This window comes from Anabrus simplex, chromosome X, assembly GCF_040414725.1.
Source record: "Anabrus simplex isolate iqAnaSimp1 chromosome X, ASM4041472v1, whole genome shotgun sequence".
Taxonomy (NCBI): domain Eukaryota; kingdom Metazoa; phylum Arthropoda; class Insecta; order Orthoptera; family Tettigoniidae; genus Anabrus; species Anabrus simplex.
The window spans coordinates 186271163-186299075 of record NC_090279.1 but is presented as its reverse complement, the minus strand read 5'-3'; the positions used below and the strand labels follow the sequence as shown (position 1 = coordinate 186299075).

Sequence of the window (27913 nt, the reverse complement as noted above, 5' to 3'; positions counted from 1 at the left end):
TATGTCAAATCATTAAAAGCGTTGTAAGGCTAGATATTCTACATTTGGATGAATATCTGCATAGGTTCAAGTACCTGGATAACTATAAACATATTATATTAAGAAGAAAATTAGACTCTGGGCATTATCGTAGTTTGCATTGTCTACAACAAGTTTTCCTCACATCATTCATATTCTGATGAGAAACTGCGTCGGTCTACTAGTTCTATATTATGTGCATGTACTTCGACACAAGTTCTTGCAGGTGCCGTCTCAGCTCACTGTTTTGTTATCCATTCTGATAACCAAATACAATATAGATGATCTTTTAACCTAAAAAATTTTGTGCGCGGTCCCCGCAATGTCCTTCGATAAACAAAACACAATAGATCATCCCACTATTCGGTAGCCAGAACTACACGATCCAGGAAGCATGTGCATAATATACAGCATTGCCACATCTTCAGTGATACTGTATCAATGAGTGTGCTCTTTAAGTGCTGTCTATGAAATGTAAACTCGTAAGTGAATACTTATTATTAGTGATCCCTTATTACGTAAGGGTTTCATTTATATATAAGTGCTGATTATGAATATGGCCCTTCAGTGTGTGTAGGAGGTATAGCAATAAGTGGGACACTTAAGTAGGTAATATAAAATGAAACCTAGCTTATAAGGGGCTTTTAAAGAGCTGCTTATGAATTTGGCCCTGAATAAACTGTACTGCAGGTTACAAAGGGAAAGAAAAAAACGGTTTTGAGAAATGCAGAGAAATGTACTGTATTGCAAAACAGACAATAAGTGTACTGTATCTTAGCAGTTGTGTACCTGGTAACTCTCCAGAACATTTAGTTAGAAACAGGTAAAGAAAGAAATTCATTAAATGTCGTCTGAATGACTGGTCTGAAATTCAGTTACCGCCATCAAATTGACACATCTGCAGGTTTATTTTTAATCAAATGTGGTCGTGAAAATTCAATATTCATCAACTTTATTTTTCTCTTCACACCCTCATCAGTTGCTTTGTCTTGAGCGTCACGGCATCTAAACATGAAGGTTTGTCAATCTGTGAACAAGTTGAAGTTATGAAGTATGAGTTATTTGCAAGTTAAATATAACAAACTTAAAAATATTCCATAACTTATTTTAGGCCTAGTATACAACTGCATGAGAATTTCCTTTTTCTTGAACCTTTCTAATTCAAAGTTCTAAACCTCTTATACCGTATTTAGAATTAAAGTAATCAATCTCACTCTAAGAGTGAAGGTACAGTTACATAGGAAGACAATTGCCAACCCTCTTGAAGTCTCTTTCGGTAGTTCCTGAAAGGGGAGAGTAAATCAGAACGGTGGGGGGGGGGGGGGGGTTCCAACCTGTTCTGTTGTCCCTTTAGTCCAGTGTCTCTGAATTTTCTTATTCTAGTCATACCCCGATGATACTAGAAATTCATCACCAAGTATATAAAAGCAGACTTGCCTCAAAAGTTATGAACCGTGAGTTCTGTGTGTGGAGCGGTCATGTGAGTTGACTGTCACCTTCATTACTGTCCTCACTAATGAGGGCAGATTACCAGGCTGTTTTGCACCTTATATTTCCACATTGCTGTTGATGGACTTATGAGGGAATACTACAATGTCAGACAATGAATTTAGATTTTATTTTTACACATTCGTGAAGGACTTTTTAAGCTGAAGCAGGTAGAGTGGGTCTAATTTTTCGTTAGTCCTTTTCAAGGGAGGATTTGGGATCTCCAAGAACGGTATTGAAGACTGCCGTATCAAATGTGAACATAAGAGGTAGTGAATACTCATTTTGAACTTACTCCCTTGATACCACGCAAGAGATACAACCTTACATTCTACAATTCATATCCATGTGAGCCATAAACAGCCATCACAAGGTCCAAGGACGTTCCCTCTTAGTCAAACTAAACAGCTACGCAATAACATTCAGTAGCAAGTGGGCTATTAAATACAATATTACCCTATGCATTAATTTCAGAAACATACTTGTATTTCACAAGCAATCAAATGGTGCACAGCAAGTTTTAACGACCTTATTTGATTATGAAAATATTTTAAGACAACAGTGAAACTGAACTGGGACATTAAACTATAATAACATTTTGAAGATAAGAATAGTGTATTCGACAGCAGTGAACCATACTATTTTAGAGATTAGTATTTTAATATATCCAGCTGAAGATGGCCTACAAGGCCGAAAGTAGTACTGCAATGTAATTTAAAATACAAATACATATATACAGTGAAACATCAGCGCGTTCCTCATTAATACATTTTCCCGCTTAACACATCGCAAATTTGAAGTCCCGATTCTCATCGTATTAAATCTATATAAAAATAACTCTCTTATCGGGTTAAGAATTTTCTCTATTACCGCTTAGTACGATCACATTTTTCCTAGCCCTGAAAATGTTATTTGTCATCCTTGTGAAGGAAATGTGATTTCCAACTCGGGTAATAGCTGTCGCCATAATTGCATGATTACCGGGAAAAGCCTTGAATTGTTGAACTTCACAGGATAAGTTGCACCTTCGGAGAGCAAGCCGTTAGCCTCCGGAATGTTCACTTTTGCTTGCCGGTTAGCAGCGAGATAGCTGAAAAACACTGAGCCTGTTTGTGCTTGTACCTGTATTTTGCTTTCTATAAGGAAGTCAGAAATTTATTTTTCCTTGAGTGGTACAGTGAAGTGTAGTGAATATTTGTCGCATGATATGGTAGCCTATATCTGGATTAGGTACATAATCATGTGAAACTCACTATCCTGGTGCATATTTGTCCTGTGACAGCCTAGTTACGGATACGGACAAAGTAGTGTAATTTCTTATTCATGAACACAAAATTAAAATCTGCCAAAAAGTGAACTGGCGCCCACATCTTTAAACGCACAGAGGTCACGAATATTGAACTCAAACCTTCGAGTCTTGTTTCAATCACTCGAGTTGAAGTTTCGTCGATTTCAATATGGCAGCCAAAGTCATTCCTCCAGGTCACACATGGTCGGGTTTAACCTCTAATTCATTGTGTAAGAGTGTGATCGGAAAATATAATGTTCAATAACCCACTGCTCCGAAATAAAAGGCTTCTAATAACGTTTGTTTTAGAAAGAGTGTGATCTACAATAATACTTCCAATGTTTCAATGTGTGTTGTTTGCTGTTTGTTACACCTTTCAGTGCATTTATGTTACAAGCCCCAGCAGAAAAGGTTTTCATATTTCTTCTCTCGTGTTTTACAAACCTTTTAATACTTTCCTCTAATCTTGAGAAATTGTAGATATAATTTTCGCTGTACCCGCGGTTACACGACGTAAAATGACCTCATGTCAGAAAAAATCGTATCTAGTGTTTCCAGATCCCTGTTGGATAGTTTTTATTCGTATATTCAGTAGTACGTTTTCTCACTTAACACGTTCTTTTTCCTTGTCCCTGCAGAAACGTCTTTAACGAGGTTTTACTTTATTTGTGAATGCATATATTACTGATTACGTGGTAACATCAAACCCATATAATTGTGAATTGTAGACCCGTCGATACGGAAAAATGAAACTAATATCACAAGACTAATTGTACTGAATAGGTGGGGCAATAAATATACTCCTTTTGTAAACTAAGTGAGATTGCAGTTTTCAATACGGAACGAAAATGAGAGTGATGTTTTGTAAAACAGCTAATGTTATCGGAGAAATTTGAGATTTTCTGTTTCGGTCCCCTTTAACCTTTTGATCAGTGGGTTTTTGGTGATACTTGCAGGCCACCAGGAGCAAGTTTCTTCTTGAAAATTTTGAATCCTTAATTTTACGTTATTTTGATTCTAACCTTTCTCTATTAATAAAGTTACATACTTTACACTTATGGTATAACTTATATCTTCAATTTAATTGAAAACAATGGCATAGAAAATATTTTCCTCAAAATACTGAAAGGAATAGTAAAATTGACAAAAACTCTATGTGTGATCAAGTTTGTATATTTTACAACACACTGACTTGACTTTACAACAGTTTCTTTAAGGTACGGTAATTGACCCAGACACTCCAAGATTGTCATCATGTTCCTTTCCGGTATAAATAATAAAATCAGGGATAAATCCAGTTTCACAATCACAAAGTATCAACACCTTTATACCAGACGTGTTGCTTTGATGGAATATTTAGGCGACTTTTCCAAGCAACTAGGCTCTCATCAATACAGATATTTTGGAAGGGATAGAATATACATCAGAATTTTTCTCTGAAACTTTTTACTATAGGTTGAAAACAGTTACTGGGTGTTGTCGTAATTCGTGGCAGAATCGCGGAAGAAGTTAGATTACACGACTACAGATGCTGGAACAGAACTTCATCACAGAACATACAAGATATGATAAAACACTGAATAAACTTAGCTGAACATATCAAACAACCCCCAACATTGTCAAAAAATGCTTTCACAGCCGCAGATCTTAAAATCACAGCAATAGAACCCGCTTTTGGGTGGTTAGGCCGTGTGCATTATGCAGAGTTTCGTCCAGACGTGCCATTTGGACTCATCAGCTGGAATGGCACGCCCCTCCAGGACTCTGCTTAGCAGTAGCAGACCAAACTGCGTGGCCTCGCTGTGTTAGCAAATCAAGTTTGCTAACCTGCTAAAGGAGAAATGCACACGGCCTAACCACCCAAAAGCGGGTTCTATTGCTGTGATTTTAAGATCTGCAGCTGTGAAAGCATTTTTTGACATTGTATCTCCAATGGGGAACCTTTTTTTGAACGGAGAAATGATTTCTCCTTTAGCAGGTTAGCAAACTTGATTTGCTAACACAGCGAGGCCACGCAGTTTGGTCTGCTACTGCTAAGCAGAGTCCTGGAGGGGCGTGCCATTCCAGCTGATGAGTCCAAATGGCACGTCTGGACGAAACTCTGCATAATGCACACGGCCTAACCACCCAAAAGCGGGTTCTATTGCTGTGATTTTAAGATCTGCGGCTGTGAAAGCATTTTTTGACATTGTATCTCCAATGGGGGAGCTTTTTTTGAACGGAGAAATGATTTCTCCTTTAGCAGGTTAGCAAACTTGATTTGCTAACACAGCGAGGCCACGCAGTTTGGTCTGCTACTGCTAAGCAGAGTCCTGGAGGGGCGTGCCATTCCAGCTGATGAGTCCAAATGGCACGTCTGGACGAAACTCTGCATAATGCACACGGCCTAACCACCCAAAAGCGGGTTCTATTGCTGTGATTTTAAGATCTGCGGCTGTGAAAGCATTTTTTGACATTGTATCTCCAATGGGGGAGCTTTTTTTGAACGGAGAAATGATTTCTCCTTTAGCAGGTTACAGCGAGGCCACGCAGTTTGGTCTGCTACTGCTAAGCAGAGTCCTGGAGGGGCGTGCCATTCCAGCTGATGAGTCCAAATGGCACGTCTGGACGAAACTCTGCATAATGCACACGGCCTAACCACCCAAAAGCGGGTTCTATTGCTGTGATTTTAAGATCTGCGGCTGTGAAAGCATTTTTTGACATTGTATCTCCAATGGGGGAGCCTTTTTTTGAACGGAGAAATGATTTCTCCTTTAGCAGGTTAGCAAACTTGATTTGCTAACACAGCGAGGCCACGCAGTTTGGTCTGCTACTGCTAAGCAGAGTCCTGGAGGGGCGTGCCATTCCAGCTGATGAGTCCAAATGGCACGTCTGGACGAAACTCTGCATAATGCACACGGCCTAACCACCCAAAAGCGGGTTCTATTGCTGTGATTTTAAAACCCCCAACATTGTTCTAAAAACCTGCCAGTACGATGTCAGGAAACAATTTCAAACATTCAACATGAAACTTGAATAGACGGCAGTACTCGTTGGGTTAATGCTGTACACTAGTCAAATAATATATAAATATAGTTGAACTTAACTACCGAATTTCACTAAATTCTATGAAGCTGTATTCCTGTAATGTCAACATTAACGTACATCATTCATATTTTCAACTTCTTTAAAACTAAACCACAATAAACACAATGTATGAGGCAAAAATTTGAAGTAAACGGACAACATTATAATTTTTTTTTATATTTTACATTGAAAAACAGCCTATTTTAGGTATCTAATAAGATTTTAGACTGTAAACCCCAATGTTTAGTGATGATAAAGGCTAGGATAACTTTCCAAAGAAAAAAGGAAAGAAGGAATGAAAAATAAATTTTCTATGCTACAATTTTACTTTATAACGGAGAACGAAGCAAATACTGTATTAAGTGAGAAAGTACACATTTCTGGTATAAAATATCTCAAACACAATTTGACTGTACCTACTCTGGACTCTCCACCTTGGAAATGTTGAATATACATGGAAGAGAGTTGCCCTTGTGACCGCACTGTGCAACAAAGTTTAACAAATTAGAGATAGTATTATTGTTCTTATATTCCTCGTCCATATTGTCCTTCTCCGAGTATACCCTCCTCTTATACATGACACCGGTATGAACGCTGTCCATCAGCTGAAGATGATAACTGTATTCATATTCTGGAGCGCTTTCCGTCTTGCCTATGTGCTGCACGGCACGAAAATATTTCGAATCCTCAGGATCTTGTCGCAGATGTACCCAGAACAGTTCGTTGTCCACTTTGGCAAGTCGAATGCCATTCAAGGCCACATGTTTGAAGAAATGAATTCTTATGGGAAAATCCTGATAGACGTGACAGTCTTTGTGAGCGGTGGTCATGTGAGTGAAAAGATCAGCAGGCGACCCTTGCCAGTTGCAGCCAGACTTCTTGAATGCTAGACATTCGTACGGCTGATAGGAACACGACTGAAACAAAGGTAAATCAAGTCAAAGGAACATCGAAAGGAACACAATATGATGAACACAATGACAGGTCAGTGTGGAATGAGAGGGGAAGGGGGAGAAGGACGATCTTCAAATCTTCATATAATGCCGTCTTCAAATGGATAGAATGATAAGAATTTCATTTGGTACGTATTGAACTGAGATTACAATTAAAATAAAAATATATTGTGGTTCCACCTATTCAATACAAGAAAACTTATTAATGTAAAGTTACACTATAAGTCAATCACAACTGGGACCGGTTTCGACCTCTAGTCAGGGTCATCTTCAGCCTGTCGTTCAAGAGGTGCAAGGTAAAAATTCACTGGCAAATAACAAGGGTGCGTAGAAAACACACACGTTTTTCAACTGACGAACGTTCAAAATCGTATAATGATGATGCTTGTTTTAAGGGGCTTAACATCGAAGGTCATCGGCCCAAAATCGTATAAGAAAGATGCACTAGGTATTCAAAGGTCTTTTAAATTTTTATAAAGGTGCAAGGTAAAAATTCACTAGCAAATAAAAGACATAGAAAACAAACTTTTTCACAAGATGATAAGTTCAATATCACATAAAAAAGATGCACTGGGCATTCAAAGGTCTTATAAATCTTGATGTGGAGATAATTATCTCTATGTTGGATCTTGTAGTTGTATGTTTTATAGATTAAGAACAAATAGCTGGTTGTTATTGTTTTCACGTAGAAAAGTTGAAGGTGAGAAGAGAAATGATTGAAATGGCGTTTGATGCAGGTCTTTCGATTTGACGTCCGTAGGCGACCTGCGTGTCGTGATGAGGATGAAATGATGATGAAGACAACACATACACCCAGCCCCTGTGCCAGCGAAATTAACCAAGTATGGTTAAAATTCCCGACCCTGCCGGGAATCGAACCCAGGACCTCTGTGACCAATGCCCAGCACGCTAACCATTTAGCCATGGAGCCGGACTGGGAACAGAAATAAGTGAATTGGAAACAATTGAGTATCACAGAAGACGACTGAAGGTATCATTAAATGAATTATCAAAGAGTTCACATGACGGCGAAGTGGTCAATCTGAAGGTCAAGTCGTTCTGAAGCATATTAGAGAATTTAAAAAAAAAAGCTATTTGTTTGAGGTGTCGACCCAAGTGGATCCCCTACTGGCACAATATTGTATGAACCTGCATGTAATTGGAATGGCGGTAGTGTGGAATGTTGTGTGTGAGAAAAGGAAGACTGAGAATGTCACAAACACCCAGTGCCCAGGCCAGGGATATTAATCATTACAATTAAAAACCCTGACCCGGCCGGGAATCGAACCCAGGGCCGCCGGGTGACAGGTGGACGCATTGCCCCCTAACCGCGGGGCCAGACATATTTGAGAATAATTCTCAGTTCAATGCGGAAATAAAGATAGAAAGTAAAAATCAATTTATGAGGTGGAGAGGAGTAAAAAGGTGTGAGAAAATATAATATAAAATTTCATATTGTAAGGAGTGAAGAGTTTATGATATGCAGTGAGGAATAATATTTGGAAATGAGTAAGAAAAAGGAGGGGAAAGAAGAAGATAGTAGATTTGAAAGAGAGATTAAAAAAGAAAAGTAAGGGGAGTGGATCTAAGTTGTGTCAGGTGGTTGAGGTAACTGGGGCAAAAGACATGGATAGGAACTATGTAAAGCATGGAAAATTGCATTTGGGTTTAAAGAAGAAACGTTTTTTTAAAAATGAAAATAAAAGAGTTGAGAAGAATATTTGGTTTTTCTGAAATGCCCTTTAAATTGAAATTGGGACTGAAGTATTGGTCGAGATGGATGAAAATTTTTGGTTGTGGAAAGAAGAGGGCCTTTATTTATTATTTCAATTATTTGTATGTCTTGTTTTATATTAGTGAAAGTGTGTTTAGAATCATGTATATGCTGTCCTACAGCAGAGAATCTATTATATTTTAAAGCGTTAACAAGTTCTAAATATCTAATATTAAAGTTATGTCCAGTTGGGCCAATATACGAGGAATTGCAGTTGTTGCATTTAAATCTGTAAACTCCTGATTTAAAAAAAAACACTAGATCTGTTGACCGAGGTAGAGTTATGTAAGAGGTCAATATTTCTGTTGATGGTTTTGAAAGATATTTTAATATGATTTTTGAAGATGTTGGTAACTTTATAAACATCTTTGTTAAAAGTAAAGGTGGAAAATGCCAAGGCGTTACATTTTCTTTTGTTAAGGTTGTCTTGGGACAGTGTTTGAATTTATTAATTATTCGATCTGTGAAGAAATTGTTATAGCCGTTAGATTCAGCAATAGCAATGGGGTTACGTAGCCCAAAGGTATCGGAGAAATATCAATGTAATATTTGTCACAAATGCAACATAGTAATTGCTTTTACACAAATAAAGTCTAAAATCTGCGGTAAATTAAGAAATGGTATAAAATATTTTACTTGCATGGAATAATATGGATGCATACTTTACTACCTTACAACTATTTTTTTGTGCTACGTTGCAGCGCTTCCGTAAGTGTTTTGTTTGTCTAAAACTTTCGTGTGTGATGTCTTTGCTCACTGAAATTGTTGTTGTTTCCTTCATGTTGCTCATTCCGCTGCTCCTGCCGTCTTTTGTTTCTTTCTTGAGGTTCAGGGCTTGCACTGATGAATGGGAGTGCTATGTCTGTGAATTGTCATTATCTTTGTCCGTATGACTAGCTCGGGCAGCAAAAACAGCAAAATATCATGATCCCTGGACCAATAAATATATCATTTAATGAATGAGTTAGGGCACAAAACGAATTAGCAACATTAAGAAAATGACACCTAATTAATTCAAACAACTTCAGTGAGTAAAGACATCACGCACGAAAGTGTTAGACAAACAAAACGCATACGGAAGCGCTGCGACGTAGCAGAAAAAAATAGTTGTAAGGTAGTAAAGTATGTATCCATATTAGTTGCTCATTCGTTTTGTGCCCTGACTCATGCATTAAATGATATATTTATTGCTCCAGGGATCATGCTATTTTGCTGTTTGAACTGCCCGCGCTAGTCATATGGACAAAGATAATGACAATTCACAGACATAGCACTCCCATTCGTCGGTGCAAGCCCTGGACCTCAAGAAAGAAACAAAAGACGGCACGAGCAGCGGAATACAATATAAAGAAGTCCTGTCTATGGCCCGTAAGTATGTATACATATCTCTCTAGACATTTCTCCAGTAACGACGGTATTTCTTAATTTACTGCAGATTTTACACCTTTTTCGTGTAAAAGGAATTATTACAGGAAATATTACAGTGACATTTCACCAATACCTTTGGGCTACATAACCATAGCACGGATAGTATTCAAGTCATTTTTAAAAACATTTTTAGATATTGGTATATTAAAGGCACGAAAGATTAAGCTATTGTAAGATGCACGTTTATGTGCTTGAGGGTGCGTAAAATCTTGTCGGATAGTAGTTGCTCTTTGTGTTGGCTTTCTAAAAATTTTGTAGGATATAGAGAAAGGATGTCTGTTGATAGTTAAATCTAAAAAATGTATAGCTTTGTTAGTTTCGGATTCGAGAGTAAATTTAATATGAGAGACAATGTTATTGAGAAGTAGAAGTGTAGAAGCTGCAGCGTTAATTTCTTCGTTCATAATAACGAGCGTATCATCAACATATCTGACCCAAAAGGGAATATTGGTAAAATTATTATTATTATTATTATTATTATTACTATTATTATTATCATCAATTTTTGTGTATTCTAAGAACTCTAGGTAGATCTCTGCCAAGATGCCTGAGGCCGGTGAGCCCAATTTTAAGCCATCTTGTTGATATGTAGTGTTGTCAAAATGAAAAAGTTATTATTAATGACCAATTTTAAAACAGAAATGGAAATCCTGAATTTCTAGTTTACTTAGGTGACTGTATTTATTTATTTTCAATGATGGGGAATAATTTTGAGGTTTGAATACTGGGGTATGTTAAAACAATGTAGAGAATGATAGGGTTGGATGTTGAAATTCTTTAGTTTTTCTATTAAATCTGTGGTGTTTTTGATGGATTTGTTAGATAAAAATTTGTAGTTTCTTCTAAAAATCTTTGGATGAACTTGGATATATTATACAAAGGACTGGATCTGTAATTGATTATTGGGCAAATGGGAATGTCGGCTTTATGAATCTTGGGGAGGGCTTTAGTCATGGGCAGACCTGGGTTCATGTTTACAAGTTTTGTTTTTTCTTGATCGGTGAAGAGATAAGTATTTTTTAAAGTTTGTTTAAATAAACATTGAATTCTCTGTGTGGAGTCTTTTTTTAAACTTTTGAAAAAGTATAATTGTTAAAGAAGTCTTTTGTTTTTGCGACATATTCAGATCTGACAATTGTGTTGCTTTTATCAGATTTGGTGACGATAAGGTCGTTTACATTAATTTTCTTTTTAAGTTCCAAGATACATTTATGATCAGTAATTAGGTCCTTGTTGATATTATTATTGGGAGGAATGTTTTTGTTTTTATTAGCAAAAATCTTGTCAAGCTTTCTTTTTACGTCAATCCTTAGTCCATCTTGTTCTGACGGCATTTTATTGATGGCTACTTCAGAATCGATTACTAAGTTGGTGACAACATTAAGTGTGCTGAGGTGAGGCCAATTATGCTTAAGGTCTTTGGCTAGAATAGAGTTTTCATCGTCGTTTAAAGCTGTTAATTGTAACCCCAGTTCAATACGGACCAAATCAAATTCTTATCATTCAATGAACTAGCCAACCAGGCAAAACGTAAAGCTTACTATTACATGGGCTTAAGAATTAAGATTGTGCAAGGACATAGACTTTCTAAAACAATGCATCATACATAACCTAACTCCCAAATTACTCAAAAGCAGTGTCGAAAAACATCACTCTTCCCCGCATTCTTTTAAACCAAAAAATAACAAACAAAATCCGGTTATGTTTTCTACGCACTCTGCTTATTTGCCAGTGAATTTTTACCTTGCACCTTTTGAACAACAGGCTGAAGATGACCCCGACTAGAGGTCAAAACTGGTCCCAATTGTGATTGACTTATAATGTAACCATGCATTAATAAGTTTTCTTGTATTGAATAGGTGGAACCACAATATATTTTTATTTTAATTCAAATGGATTTGCCCTCTCCTCATCAATCTCAGTTCTTCAACATCAATTTCTTCTCAGCACCTGACGGGAGTTCATTCCTCCTTACCAGCTTCATCAAGAAGAAGTGTGCAGAGGTGCCAACCTTTGAAGTGGCTTTTCAGTAATAGCCACCTCCCCTCAGAAAATGTTTGAGGCAAATCTAAAGCATCCTCCTACCTTCTAGATAATGACACCCTGTTTCCCCTTCCCGACAGCAATCCACTCTAAAGTACAGTATATCATATAAAACAATAAAATTTGCACATTACCAGTCCTTTCTGTCATAAAACATTCTTCGTAGTTTTTGTGGCACCCAGCAGTTGCTTTTCAGTGTGGGTTTTCTTGAAGCATCCTTCCACCTTCTGAAAAATAAGCGATTCCAGTGTAGATGTGCTTAATGTCAGCCTGAAGTCCTCCTGGTTTTTTTCCTTCCTATTAACCCCTCAGTGCAGTGGATTTAAATGCCTGGTCATCTCTATGCTGCCGGAGGAGTTCTGAGCACGAAGTTTAAACTTTCTCAGATTTGTGCAAGACTTTATTCAAAGAAACAACTTTGGTACTATTTTACGGATTTTTAGGTAGGACATAAGCAGATAAATTTTGAAAAGTTTGGACGGTCCCTGATATGTATCAACTGCCTCGTTCTTGAAATGCATAAAATTACTAATTGATTCAAATCTATCCATTGAAGTAACAGGCCCAAAAACTGGAGTAGACAGAATAGAGTTTTTAGAAAAATAGCTTCGTAGTGTAGGCTTTTGTATTATAACCATTAGCATATAAAGAGCAATTACAATGTACATATATCTCGTCCTTCGTGACTGGTTTCCGATCCCGCATTCTGGAACGAAGCGGTAATAATCCCCTAGATTGGGTTCCTTGCTCAACATATAAATTTGATTCACGAACTATTAGTTCCATTAACTCGTCTGCAAAGAACGTCTTGAAAACCTCCGCGCCATCACACTCCCCAACTGCTTCATTCTGAGGTCCTGGGTTCCCTATCAACTGTTATATTTGACCCACGTAAATACAGGGTTTCCCATCAAAATGTATTAGCCGTGACATACACATTACCATTCTGTGCACTATCACTCGTATCTGATTCCAAACCGAGGACTTTGCGTACAGCAATGTCATCCACATCACTCAAATCAACATCTGAATCAAACTAATTTTCGTTAGAACCACTCAACTGTTCTAAAACACCCTCTATTTCCATGCTCGATAACCCACACTTGCTTGTACAAGCCATCTCCACTCACAACCAACGGAATGTAAGACAGCATGTGATAAGGTAAAAAGGACGGAAAAAAATTGTCTCAAGAGAGCTCTGAATAGATAAAATTTATGATTCTGTTGACAGGTGCATCTCCACAAGGAAATGAATGTATAATGAAAGAAGTGTGTATAGTAGTCACCAGATAGCAGACAAAAACAGTGCTTGCTCCTGGTGGCAGAGATAAAAGTTCCTTGAAATATCACTCGAATTTCAGTGACAAAACACTATCAAAATAGGGATCAACATATATTGTTTGAAAGCTCAAACCTTCCGCTTCAAGGAGAAATGAGTTAAAAGACAAACAGCTTCCACTGTAACTGCTAGATCGCAGTACAGTAAAAGCGTACACCGTGCGAGCAGTGCTAGTCACTCCACCAAGCGTGAAGTTCACTCCACGCTGGCAGGTAAACACTGAGACCTCTTTCTGCGGGAGAGTTACTGACAGCTTTCACTTAATACTGCAATAATACATTAAATATTATAGTGGAGAAGTGCAGAGTAGAGTTTTTCCAATCACAATGAATTTTACAACACTCAAGGATAGCAAAAGGAAGTGACGATTGAAGTATCGTTGCCAACTCACAAGCATTGAAACGAGGAAGGTTTTGAACAGTAATGCTCAAAACTATTAATTTTCTTCCTTTTCGTTCTTTTCTGTAGAAATTATTTCTTCATGATGTCTCTTTTCTGTAATAATTTCCCCTTTGGCCATAATCACGAGGAGTAACCTGTAATAATTATGGATAATCTGTAATAGTTGGCACCTCTGTGTCCATCAGCACTCACTCAGCTATCTTAACATATCTTCTCCCAGGTCGCCTACGGACATCAAATCAAAAGACCTACATCTGGCGAGCCGAACTTGTCCTCGGACATTCCAGGCAATAAAAGCCATACGTCATTTCATTTACAGATCTTCAGCCATGATGTGTGGGAAGTGTACGGTAAGAGGAAAGAGAGGTACACACAGGAAAAGGGAAGAGACAAAAAGATAAAGATGAATACAGCTCATAAAAGACTAAGAACACAGGACAAACACAAATGAGGCAAGAGGATACATTACAATCAATCGCTGACACAACAGTTTTTTTTTTTTGCTAGTTGTTTTACGTCGCACCGACACAGATAGGTCTTACGGCGACGATACACAACAGTTTAAAGTACAGAATAAACAAACAAATAATCACTTAAATTTCACAGTTTAAAAAAATACTCAATATACTAAAAAAGTAATCACTGACATAGTTAAAAGTACCAGATTAAATATACAAAATGGATAGATTTTATTAAGATGTGAAGAATTGGTGTCAATGCTTCTGGTAGGTGCCATACAGGGGTGAGTAGTGACAACCAGAGATGTCAACCAGCTGATGGCTTCTTCGACAGCTGCATGCAATTACACGTTATAATTCTCATGTTTGGTCCATAATGAAATGTACGTAAAGACAAAGAATGATGCAAGTATTTTAATTTCCACCTATTCAATACAAAGAGAGATCTTGTAATTAAGAATTAAATTCTATCATATTAATTACAGGGACATGTTTCGTCCATTATAAGGGGCATCTTCAGCCTTAATCTCAAACCTGAAAGGTGAATAATCAGGATCCTGATTGTTCTTAATCGAAGTTCATAAGAAAAAATACAAATCGTAAAATGAAGATACCCGGTACTGATGCAGGTGCTTTAAAGTACTGACATAAGTCTAAAAGATGATAGAGTGGGATGACTGTTGTTACAATACTTTTCATTTAAACCCACTTTTTCTTTAATTTTATTCCTAAGTATTTACTCTCCTCTTGTTACAGGCATTACACCACAAGCACTAATCAACATTAAAAAAACCTGCACATTCCTTTCGACTTTCGCTCCTTCAAGCTAAGACAAATACGACTACAGACAGTCGAATACCCTTCCTTGCTTCTACAATGTACTTAAAGAAGACTGTTGACTTATCTTAACATACGAAATTAACATCTTTAACATCTTCCACAGTCTAGTGGCTTTACTGTTTTCTTATCCTCCACTAGGAGTGATCAAAAAACACATTTCTACTTCATTATAAAGATTAAGCTGTTTATGTTCCAAATTATCTTTTTACACTCTCAACCACTGTTAGGCACATTTAACCAGGTTCCATTCAGCACTCCAAGGAATATATTCTTGTAGAACTTATGACATGAAGTTTGATACCACAGTTTTAACCAAGGACATTCTCATAAGTTTATAACTTAATGAACGATCGTAAAGCTTTAACAAGTTTTTATTATAAGAATATTGTATCAACAGTCATCCCACTCTATCATCTTTTAGACTTATGTCAGTACTTGAATGTTAAACACTCACCTGCATCAGTATCCTCATTTTACAATTTGTATTTTTTCTTATGAACTTCGATTAAGAGCAATCAGGATCCTGATTATTCACCTTTCAGGTTTGAGATTAATGCTGAAGATGCCCCTTATAATGGGCGAAACATGTCCCTGTAATTAATATAAGATTTAATTCTTAATTATAACATCTCTCTTTGTATTGATTAGGTGGAAATTAAAACACCTGTATCATTCTTTGTCTTTAGCTGCTTGCAAGTCGTTAACGTTTCCTTCAAATCTCCTCAGCGGCATTCCACAACTATATGTTGAGTGGTCTGAGGTGTGTCTCCACAATCATAAGAAGGGCTCTCTTTTCTTTCTCCACTTATGCCGCCAGTTCCTCCATATGCTATGATTCGTATGCACTCAGTTCAATCATTTCCAAATCTTTAATAGTAAGCTGAAACCAGAGGGGCTCTCTACAATGGTCTGAGATTAACCCTACAGGTAGAAACCTAGTATAAACACTCTAGCATATAACATATAACTTTGTGAGTAAATATACATGAATCTTAGATTAAAATCCTTTCAGAAGAGAGATGTTTTTATTTTGAATGACAGGGACCCATCCTGCACACCCAAAAAGATACATTTACTTTTATAACATTAGTTGATCAGCTACTAGCACTGGCCATTGGCTGACATGACGTCGTTCCCAGAATTCATAACACGCAGCTTCCGTTACCAACCCGTGCAAAACAAAAACACACACACACACACAAAAAAGGCTCTGTTTGAGGATGTAATCTATCTTTACAAATCCAGGCCAATCTCTGTTATGAGAACAGTGGCACCTTAGGAGCCACACCCCCTTCAAGAGATTTTTCTATTGCTGCGACGCATACTGCCCGCACGGTTCGAAAAGAATGTAATTTAGTGTTTGTTACCTTTCTCTGCACCAGCCCCGTGGTGCAGGGGTAACGTGCCTGCCTCTTACCCAGGCCCCAGGTTCAATTCCCGGCCAGGTTAGGGATTTTTACCTGAATCTGAGCCCTGGTTCGAGGTCCACTCAGCCTACGTGATTAAAATTGAGGAGCTATCTGACGATGAGATAGTAGCCCCGGTCAAGAAAGCTTAGAATAACGGCTGAGAGGATTCATCGTGCTGACCACACGACACCCCACAATATGCAGGCCTCCAGGCTGAGCAGCAGTCGCTTAGTAGGCCAAGGCCCTTCGGGGCTGTTGCGCCATGGGGTTTGGTTTGGTTTACCTATCTTTGCAAATATAGAACTAATTTCCAATTCACAACCTCAACACAAAGCCATAGCAATAGTACAACTAAACCTACCTTTCCCCCGCACTAGTTTCGTAACCTTCATTTCCCTAGGTATAGTTTGGTATCATTTCGTAACAGCTGATAACAGTTCATAGCACGTAAAGACACTCCTAACGGCAATCCCGTGAACTAAGCAGAAAACGGAAATAAGAGGATCATCCTTCACCAAGTCTCAGTGTGCATTAACTAACTAGGCTTGTGCCCCTAGCTTCCTTGAGGTATTTCTAGATTTTATCTCCCTTGATACTGTTGCATACAGTCTTGGTGTATCGGAACATTTCTGCCATTCACTCTTCAAGGCTGTTTACTTTCGAGTATGAGGAGGATGCATGTTTGACAAAACAGGAAGCCAGTTCAGGGGTGTGGACTTTATGGTGCCAGATACTGTCCTCATTGTAGCTGCGTGTGTTCGCTACTGAGCCATACAGCTCTGCAGTATTCCACAACAGGATAAACTAAGGCAAGGGCTGATGGTCTCAGAACAGTTGTGTTTGCTCCCCAACGTGTACCACTGTACTTGTGTAAGACGCTCTTTCTTGTTTTAACCTTCGCTGCTGTTCTGCAGCATATTCGATACCCCACATAATTCTGTCCCTAAAGATCGTAGGCCAACTGTTGTGATACTATCATATTGGGCTGAGGGAGAGCCCTCTAATGGTATCTCACAAGACGGGTCACATTTGATATTTATTAAAAACTGTTGCTCGACTATGTCCTGGTCATACTCTTCGACAAAAGAAGGAATCTTTCATTCCATTAATGGAGATGTTTTGCATCCCACCAGAAGTAAAGGGAAAGATAGATAAAGAAAGATAAATGGCAGAATGTCAGCATTTCTAGAAGTTTTTGGTGTGAAGTCAACAGTTATGGAGATGCATCAAACATAAACCCATTTGAAGAACTAGCAGTGTGTGCACTATCAATGTTATCTTTGCCCTGGTCAAATGCAGAGGTGGAACGGTTGTTCAATCAAACGAACGTAGTAAAAACCAAAATTAGGAATAGGATGGGGACTGACTAACTGCAGTCAATCTTGACAGTTAGAGCTGGACTAAGACGGCTTAGTAAATGTTGCAACGATTTTGAACTGCCCCAACGACTATTAAAACAAATTGGGACAGTACAAGCATACAAAGCTACATCTGCAGGAGCTTCAACATTTACAGCCACTTCAGAAACCGAAAATGGAGATGCAGAAGTATTAATTTTTCTAGTTTTGGTAAGTGTTCAATGATGGTTTTTCTTTGTTGTAACAGCTCTGTGAGGCCTTAAGCTATCTTAATACAAGCGAACTAATACAGTATAACCCTGATTTTGCGTGACCTAGATTTAGCGTAAACCCGTATTTAACGGAAGAAATTTCCAGTCCTGAAAATTATTCCATTAGAGCAATGCAATTTTATGTTCGATTTCTCGTAATTCACAATAGGGAAAAACCCGCATTTAGCATTAACGAAATGTTAACATTCTCAAATATTTATTTCTATACATTTTGGTTATGAGTTATGAGACATTAAGAACCTATGAAAAAAACGTCATAAGCTTGCTAAGGATGAATCAAGGCAGAAGAGGAATTTAGAGTGCAGGGCACTTAGGGCTAAAGTGAGATGTCTGACTCAGATACACATCCGACCGCAGCCGCTGTAGCAGAAGAGAACCCCCGTTTTAATGACAATTTTATTATAACCTTCGAAAATTCATATATTAATCTGTGCAATATCCTTCGGTTACAATGAGAACCCTTTTACTGATTCGTCCGTTATTACGGGCAAATTCAGGCGTGTTAGTTTTTATCCATCATCAATATTCATACACTCAACTCTGGCATTTACATTGAATGCGATCGATAATCCTCCGTATCGATTCCTCCCTACGCGCAAGCGAGTTGATCTTGAGCGAACGTGAAGTCTCACAACTCCAACTGGTGTGAACAAACATCGGGATAACATGTTTTTGCAACAAGTGCAATGACAGCGGTTGTTAACTCCTTAGAAATAAAGGCTGAAGTAAACGACTGCTGTGATACTTCTACTTCTCAAGATATAGAAGTGTGCATAACTAATTTCAGAGGTTAGGTTATATACATTCGCATCTTGTTAAATTTCAGAAAGGCTCTTCCTATGTAACTTTATATTGAAAATATTGTTCTACAGGGAGCTTGAAATATGTTTTCATAATACGCGTGCGGTACACCTAGGTTATCTCAAGGTTAAAATAGGAAAGATCTCGAAAGATATATGGCACTCTTCTCCCCAGAAATTTTCGTCAGCCGGGTGGCAGGATTGAGTAGGCGGGTGAGTAATAAGACGTAAAAATGAATATGATAAAATTTCAATTTAACCCCTCAGGGCATTAACAGTAATATCAGACAGACAAACATTAACTGCAAAATTGAACTATTTTACTGTTATTATCGCGAACAAGACATAACAGAGTATTCTAAACTTCTGGCGTTTTACTACTTGTTCATAATCATGTAACACAGCGGCTTACAACGCGATTTCTGTGGAATGACAACGGGTTTGTGAATTTCCGCGTAATCGAGTGCTCGCGTGCGATTCCACGCTAATCCAGACACCAGTTGCGCACGACACTACATGATAGTCAAGCTAAATATTTAAAATCCTATGTAATTGATGCAATTATGCAGCCAATAATTAAGATGTATCATTTGAATAAACAGTTTTACAGTACTTACACTTTCATTTAGAGCATCCAATGACTCAAATATGTAGGCTATTATTATTATTATTATGATGTAACTAGCACATATCTAGGTTATATTAGCCGGGCAGTCTGTAAACAAGGCAGGGCGGTGCGCCCATTAAAGAGGTCCTAGGGAGAACACTGTACAGTTTTTGAAGAAATGTTTAAAAGACAAACTTATACCAAAATGTTAAGTCTACACAAAGACGTAATTTATCAACACAAAACTTAGTACACTCACAAAGCAAGGTGAATGAAATGTGGCTGAGGGACGAAATTAAATTGCATTACAGAAAAAAAGTTTTTGAACCTACAACTATACCGCACACATTTAGACATTTCTCAGCAGTTATCCCCTTTAGCATGGGGTTCAATCCAACTGTATACTAGTGAAAAGCTTGTTGACATACTAGATAAGAAACAAAAGACTTTAGAAAACAAACATCCATTTGAAAGAGAGTAAATTAAACTAGAGGGATCAGCCAACAATAATCCACTCCAGCTTTAAAAGATGTACCCACTACAATAAATTTGTCTAGCACTACTTTCACTGAGAATGAGATTTACTCAATAAAGGATCTAAATTCAACTGGCCTAACACACACATAATGGAAGATTTGATAACTACAATAGCAGAAGCAGAGTCAAATGTAGGAAAATGCCACTAGATTCACAGAATGATACTAGGTACGAGTTCAAAAAGAAGCTTCCTACCTTGGTTGAAGACGTAATTAACAATTCAGATTCTGCTCTATCTAAACAAATCAATGCTTTAAAAACCAAAATTAGGAATAGTAATTTAATAGTGACTAAAGCAGACAAAGCTGAAACTACAGTTCTCGTAAACAAACAAGATTACATTAACAAACAGAAGCATTTTTCAGATAATTACCGTATTTACGCGAATAATCCCGCACCCTAACTTTGGGCAGCCTTATTTTGAAAAAAAAAAAAAAAAAATGCCAACTTTGACGCAAAAAACCGCATCCCAATTTCGTGCCTCAAATAAATACGGGTATTTACCCGAATAATACCGCACCCTAAATTTAGGAAGGCTGATTTTGAAAAAATAATGCCAACATTGATGCAAATAAAACCTGCTCCCCAATTTCGTGCCTCAAATTTTTAAAAAATGTGCGGGTATTATTCGCGTAAATACGGTATATAATAACTAATAAAGACCCTATAAACAAAATCCAGAAGAAACTAAAGAATATACTTAAAAGTTCCACTTTTTTAATTAACGAACAAGAGTATCAAAAAATGATCAATATGGATGCCAAATTACCAACAGCTAAAGCTCTACCTAAAATCCATAAAGCAAATACGCCTATCAGACCTATAATCAACAGTAGAGGAATTCCTACTTAGAAAATTTCAAAATTCTTACACCAATTTAAAAAAAAAACATTACAAATTTAACAGCGATTCCATGATCAGTAGTTCAATTGAATTTAGCGAAAAATTAAATAGTTTCAGCTTAAAATTGCATCACATGATGTGTTCCTATGATGTAACCAATATGTATCCAAGCATACCTATTAAAGAAACCGTTGAAATAATCAAGTCAAATCTAACCGAACAGGGCAAGTTAAGTACATGCGAAATAGAAGAGTTTATAAATCTATTAAATTTTGTTTTGAACAACAATTATATCACATTCAACAATAAAATTAACAAATAGATGTGTTTGGGAATGGGAGACCCCACGTCTGGAATTTTAGCTAATATTTACATGGATCATCTGGAGCACAGCAAAATAAAAACAAACATAAAAGGACTATGTTTGTAGGTAAGATATGTAGACGATACTTTTGTAATAATAGATAGTAAACTCAATATCAGCGATAACATATTAAACTTCTTAATAACCTAGACCAAAGAGTAAAATTCACTGAGGAAGAAAATAATAATTCGCTAAACTTTTTAGATATTACAGTAACACGAACAGAAAATAAATTTGACTTTCAGATTTATAGAAAGCCATCTTACGTTTCAATAGCTATCAAAAAAGATTCCCTACACCCATCACAAAAACAAGCCGCTTTTTACAGTCTGATATACAGAGCCTTCAAAATGCCACTCTCTGGCAACAGTTTAAAGAAAGAAATTAAATTTAACTTATAAAAGACTTAGCTTCTGTCAATGGTTACAAAATAGACGTTGTTAACAAAATTATTAATAGAGTGAAATCAAAACTGGCCACAAACCTTATTCCAATCAAAACTGAAAAAACCAAAATTCGCAACATTTACATTCACCAACCCAGCAGTATATCAAATCACGAATCCGATCAGAAAACGACAAATTAATATTGCATTTAGAACTCAAAATACAAATAGAAATATATTTTTTAACCATAGTAGTGTAAATTCACGCAACAACAAATACCAAAGTCCAGGAATCTGTAAGCTAATTTGCTCAGAATGTGGTTTTTCTTATGTTGGCCAAACTGGGAGAAGTTTTATAACTAGATATTTGGAACATGTAAACGCTGCTAAACATAATAAATTCTCCGATATGAGTAACCATATGCAAGAAAAGGGACACCACTTTCCTACAATAGGAAAAGATAATCAGAAAGATAGACAAAGGAAAATTAATGAATGAGCTGGAGAATATATATATCTACTTAGACAAACACTTCAATAGAAATAAAAACCTGACCGACGAAATAGAAATAAAAAATCCATTAATAGAACAAATACCGAAGTTAATACAAACATTCAAAATTGATAGTACAAAATTTACACCTAATTTTATCCCGGATAATAAAAAGAATCAATCCACGAATACACAAAACCCTCCCTACACAACTTCTAAACATTCCCCTCCACGAATCACGCCATTTGCTAGAACGCCACCCTCTGTTACCTCCCCTTCCAGTGCCCCGCAGATACGGAGACACATATACAACACGAGGAGCGCAATTAGAATGACAAGCAGCAGTCAAACAGCTGAGTGCACTAGAGTAAATGCAGGCAAGAGGAGAAAGGTTAAGTGCTGATTCTTCAACTTTTAATTCATTCAGCATATTCTTACGAAAATAACTTTCCTGTTACAGGTATGTCAACAGACTTTCTTACGTAAACTTTGATGAAATTACCATTTGAATGTCACTAAAGCTTGCTCATCACCAATTGACAGAGTCCCTGTTTACGTCTGTACGATTGCCCTACATCTGGTCTAGACTACAAGCAATTTACGAATTTGACAAATTTTGAAGTTACATATTCAATGTAGGACAAAATTCATAAACCACAATCAACAGTGCACATCAGTTTTGTCACTTTTATGGACGAATAGTATAATATTTATACCTAACCTCAGCTGTTTTGAGAGTGTGTTAAGATTCCAATCCCATACAGTATAATAAGTGAAAAGTTACACCCGTAGAAACAAAATGTTTAAATGTGTATACAACGAATAATTTGAAAATTAAGCAATTCAACAGATTGTGAATATTGACATTGTATTTTAAATATTAGAATAAGGTTATAGGTTGAAACTTAATTATTATTATTTTCAATAAGACAACGTAATATACAAACGTTTTAATATTTAAGAGGTTTTTCAAAGCTGATAATGGATAAGTTTGTCAATGGCAAACCATAAGTGTAAGGTCTAAAACAATCACTTAACCTTGTACGAATATTTATAGCTGAAGATGTTCAAAATATGAACGAAACATGTCCTATGTTTTAATATTTAAGCAATAAAATAAGGATGAGATCCTAATTTCATAATTGCTTTTAATGTATTGAATAGGCGGGTACAAAAGTTTTGTTTCTTTTTTAATAGACATTCAATACGGAAAAATGAGAATAGTCTCTTGCAAACCTAGGTTAGGCGATGCCGTTTGAAGTAAGAAAATGGAAATGTTTGCCACAAGCCTCTGGAGTGATGCTATTACAATTTTTAAGAATGAAACTGAATATACTTGTTCAGACTATTGGAATTAGAAAATATGTGCTAATGACTAAGCTGCAGCTTGGAAAATGCAAAAGTGTTTAAACAAACTGATTGCTGTTTCATACCCATTTTAATGTGTTCTTGTGCGAGTTTGGTATCTTTCCAGACTTTTATGGAAAAATCATGTATAACGTTATAAGAACAACCTTAAAACAAAGCGGTTTTGCATTCATCAACAAAAATCTGTCAAAATGAAGAAAAAACCATAACTGTAGTACTGTGTGTAGGGTAGATATCAACTTGTTTTATTGCTGTCACTGTGTAAATAATGTATGATGGTACAATTTATGTTCCCATTTTCACACCAGACAAATGCTGGGGCTGTACCTTAATTAAGGCCACGGCCGCTTCCTTCCAACTCCTAAGCCTTTCCTATCCCATCGTCGCCATAAGACTTATCGTGTCGGTGCGATGTAAAAGCCCCTAGCAAGAAAAAGAAAAAATTGTGTTAATACAGGCAAAGATCTCTTGGAAAGATGTGCTTTCTACTAAAACCTCAATTTAAGGTTTAAAAAACATTAAATAGGGGTTCTACTGTATTAATGATATTGAGGGGTATATATAGCGAGTGAGAAAAAAATCAGCGAGTTTTATGCTAAATTCGGTGATTTTGTGTGTGTGTGTGTGTGTGTGTTTAGTGGCTTTATTCACGGTGTTGGCAACATTGCTTTCATACATATTAGTAATAAAAATGAATCCCTCACATAAGCAAAATGTAATTCATGTGACATGGGTTAAATTGTCATTTTTTTTCCATTTTTAGTAGTCTAACTGCCTGTAATTGTTCATCCAATCTTAAATACGAACCACAGTTTTTAAAATGTTATTTGTAATTTTCATAAGGCATGTTTAACTCGCTGACACCTACTTACAGAATTGTTCTGTAAAATCCTGTCAATGAAGCTGGTAAAGCACAAAGAAATCTCTTGCTTACCTCTACATGCTTGTTCATCTCTGCTTTGATGAACTTTTCTTTGCAACCCAGGCTGCGATTGCGGCAGGGATACAAAATGTTCTCCGTCATGTCTTCCAGGGCTCTGTTCCGCACATTAGTGAACTCGGCACTACAAAGTGGGCACTGGTTCAGTTTGGACTTGCAAGCGTTGCACAGGTCGTGTCCATTCTTGCACATCTCTATCGGTGGCTCCATCTGATTGAAGCAGACTCGACATTCCAGCATCTTTCTTAGAACATCTGTGAACTCCACCTGTGCAGTCATGGTTGACTAGAAGAAATGATACCTCGTATGACCTGTAGGAGAGAGAAAGAAATATTCAATACACTGACGAGGACCCAACAACCTGCCCCAAGGAGGCTAACGTTGCAATACAAATGCCCCTGCCTGTCCCTATTAATCATTACCTCGGGTTCCGAAAACCAACAAAATAGAACCGAGGTCCTATTCCATTATTCCATGCACACAGTATTCAGGCGCAGCCGGCCTGCTTTAAGCACTCTAATTTGTTCAAAGTAAACTTGCCGGCCCACCTCGACACTCAATGAAGAGCACCGCGGTAGGATTTCATCGGGGTCCGCCTATGGCGCGCAGGAACCGCACGCGGATAACCATGGCGGCCGTGCGCTTTTGACTCTACTTCTACAACAAAGTATCATTAAACTACTGATACACTGATGCGGGCGGGAAAAAACCTACAAAAAAAAGATATTTGAGAAAGTGAGATATACAGGGTTATTCTAAATTAGTTACCTGAAAATAACATTAAATCTCTGTATATGTAATTAACGTATATAGTTTATTTCCAATCCATAAACTAACATAACATCAAAATTGGTGTGCTATATTTTACAGATGTTCAATGCGGCTCCCTTTTGTTGCTTGGCAGATATCCCGCCTGTAAGAAAGTTCATCCTAGATATGCGCGAGCATGTCTGCATCTAACCGAGGAAATGCAGCGTTGATTCATTGATGAAGGTCACAGAGAGTTGCTGGAAGTGGAAGGATGTCCAAGTTACCTTTAACACATTGAGGTCTTGCTAATTTTTATAAGTACATTTGAATCCTCTGGACTGGCCATTTTTCACTGATTTTGGATTTTAGAATTAAATATCAATTTTGAACTTACGTTTTTTCTCTCTAGAACATATTTGAGTTCATACTTTCTACTTAATATCTGAAAAAAACTATAATACAATTTTTAGATCCCTTACCATGGAAATAGTGAATTTATTGAAATTAGCCAGTTTTTCATTTTTTTCAAAAAGTTCAACGTATAATCTTAACTAATAAAATGTGGCTGATGAGTTTATTAGGTTTTTAAGCCGTTTGCACAAGAGAAAAATCTACTTAATTAGTTCATAAATACTGTGTGTGACCTGTTAGGTCTGTTCAGTTGTTATAAATCAGTGTTGTTCAGTCAAAGTTGGCGAAAGGAAGACTATGATGTGTACAATTGTAGTTTGCTGCCTCTCCCCCCCACAGAACTATATGAACCAAATCTTATACTGCAATACCGATCAACGCACGTAGTACGTTTGTTTCGTAGTAACAACGACGAAAACCGAAGAACGCGGGCTTCGTTCTCTGCAGTAAATGACACAGCCCATGTGGCGTGCGGCCTTCACCTCAATGTGTTAAAGTAGCCCCACAGAGAAAAATCCAGTGGCATTAAATCAGGAGATGGTGGTGATCAAGCTATGGTCCCACCACGACTAATCGAAGCAGGAGTGCAGTGGGGTAGGTACGTAATGACCTTGCAGTGGTACTGAGGGGGGGCTCCATCTTGTTGGAAAATAAAATGTTCTCCCATTTCCTCTTGGTAGTTTTGCAACATATGTAGATATGTGATGTCAATCACAATCTTCTTATGAGAAAAGAATGGTCCATGCACTTTTACAGAGCTTAATGCTCGCAACAAGTTCAGTTTTGGTGAGTACCGGGTATGTTCCAGGCAGTCCATCAGTTTCTGCGTGCCTCACATTGTTACAGTTTACTGTTCCTCTAAGGTGAAAGGTTGCTCTAGTGTCCTCCGCCTTGCAGCTATGCAACCCGCTCTCGCATCGAAGCTCCTGAAATGTGCGTGTGTCCAGTTAGCGTGCTGACTCACGATTTGTGATGTCAGCCAGCCAGTATAAATTGAAGCCCCGATTCCGCCGCTGCAGGCAGTCAGCTGTGTCCAGCGATCAGCTCTACGCTGTAAGTCAGACACAGAGGTACCCCTCTTGAAAATGTGAACTGAACAGGTGGCTGAACTCTGATCAAGAGGTCTCACCTCCGGACTAACTACCGCCTCAAGATTCCCACCTTCCTTATAACTTAGCCTACACAATTGTAACATTCTGCTAGGAAGAACTTTGTATTGCATTCAAGCCAGACTTCCAGACATTAGATAGCCATCAGCTATCAGAGACAGTCATATGTTAGTGACATTCTACATCGTCAGTATAAATACAATTGTACATAATAGGACAAAATTGTATGAATGTAAATACGTCTTATTCAAACAGCAAACTACTCAATGTATTATTAGTGTGTGCTCCAAATAAGAAGCAAGCCTCAAATTAATTTATTTTATGTATTGTGTGAAAGATTTCAAGAAAAACTTGAAAGTTGTGTTATGTATATTGTGATTCTTGTATATAACAAAGGTCACCTCATCAATGTTCATAATATCCACTCGGAAATCATACCATTTCTGCTTGTCACAAGCACTCAAAGCCTGACCCAGTTGCAACCTGTATGCCTTACGCTGCAGTCGTAGGTTGTGGAATGGCCAACTCCAAACTTGCTCTAGGTGTAGACTTTACGAACTTTGTGCAAACGTTCCTCTCACAGCTTCCACAACGTGATCTGTTACACGAGGACGTTCCTGTCTTTTCTCTCGGCATGCCACACAAGCTGTTTCCACGAATCAATTATTCCATGCACTAAGATTTTCACCTGTGGTGGACCTTTCTGATACTATGCTCAGAAAAGTCTCTGTACGGTAATTTACAATTTTGTTATGTAAAACCACAAACAACACTGAGCGCTCACATTTCGTGAGAGATCATCGGGACTGGTTTAATGACAAGTTCTCTTCATGGATAAACCTGTTTAACCTCAGACCTCTAGATGGACGAGAGAGGGTGTGGAGGAGACATGTCCACCTCCATGGTGACCGTGTCATGTTTTCCGCAAGACGAGTGAGGAGAGTGCATGGAGTGAAGTCTGTTTGCTAGGGCCTAAAACTTGATGATGTGGTACGAGGTTTGACAAACATCTGAGCAAATTTTGATCGGAAGTTTTGAACTTATTCATTGATACTTTCAAGTAAATTTTTTTTCTTTTTGCTAGTTGCTTTACGTCACACCGACACAGACAGGTCTTATGGCAATGATGGGAAGGAAGCGGCCGTGGCCTTAATTAAGGTGCAGCCCGCG

The 27913-nt window shown here is 37.6% G+C and overlaps 1 protein-coding gene across 4 annotated transcripts in view; it reads right to left on the bottom strand.

Moving 5' to 3' along the window:
- Window positions 1-5740: 5740 nt before the first annotated feature.
- The window catches only part of LOC136885937 (probable E3 ubiquitin-protein ligase sinah), a 36388-nt gene continuing 14215 nt past the window's right edge, over window positions 5741-27913 (bottom strand). For 3 of the 4 annotated variants that reach the window (XM_067158636.2, XM_067158637.2, XM_068230747.1), the window contains exons 2-3: window positions 24468-24784; window positions 5741-6777 (exon numbers count right to left, since the gene is read on the bottom strand). In XM_067158636.2, coding sequence (XP_067014737.2) covers window positions 6277-6777; window positions 24468-24752 — 786 coding nt within the window. In that variant the 5' untranslated portion in view covers window positions 24753-24784 and the 3' untranslated portion in view covers window positions 5741-6276. Of the gene's footprint in view, window positions 6778-23860; window positions 23957-24467; window positions 24785-27913 lie in introns of all 4 variants that reach the window. The other variant, XR_011019105.1, reaches the window with a different exon arrangement.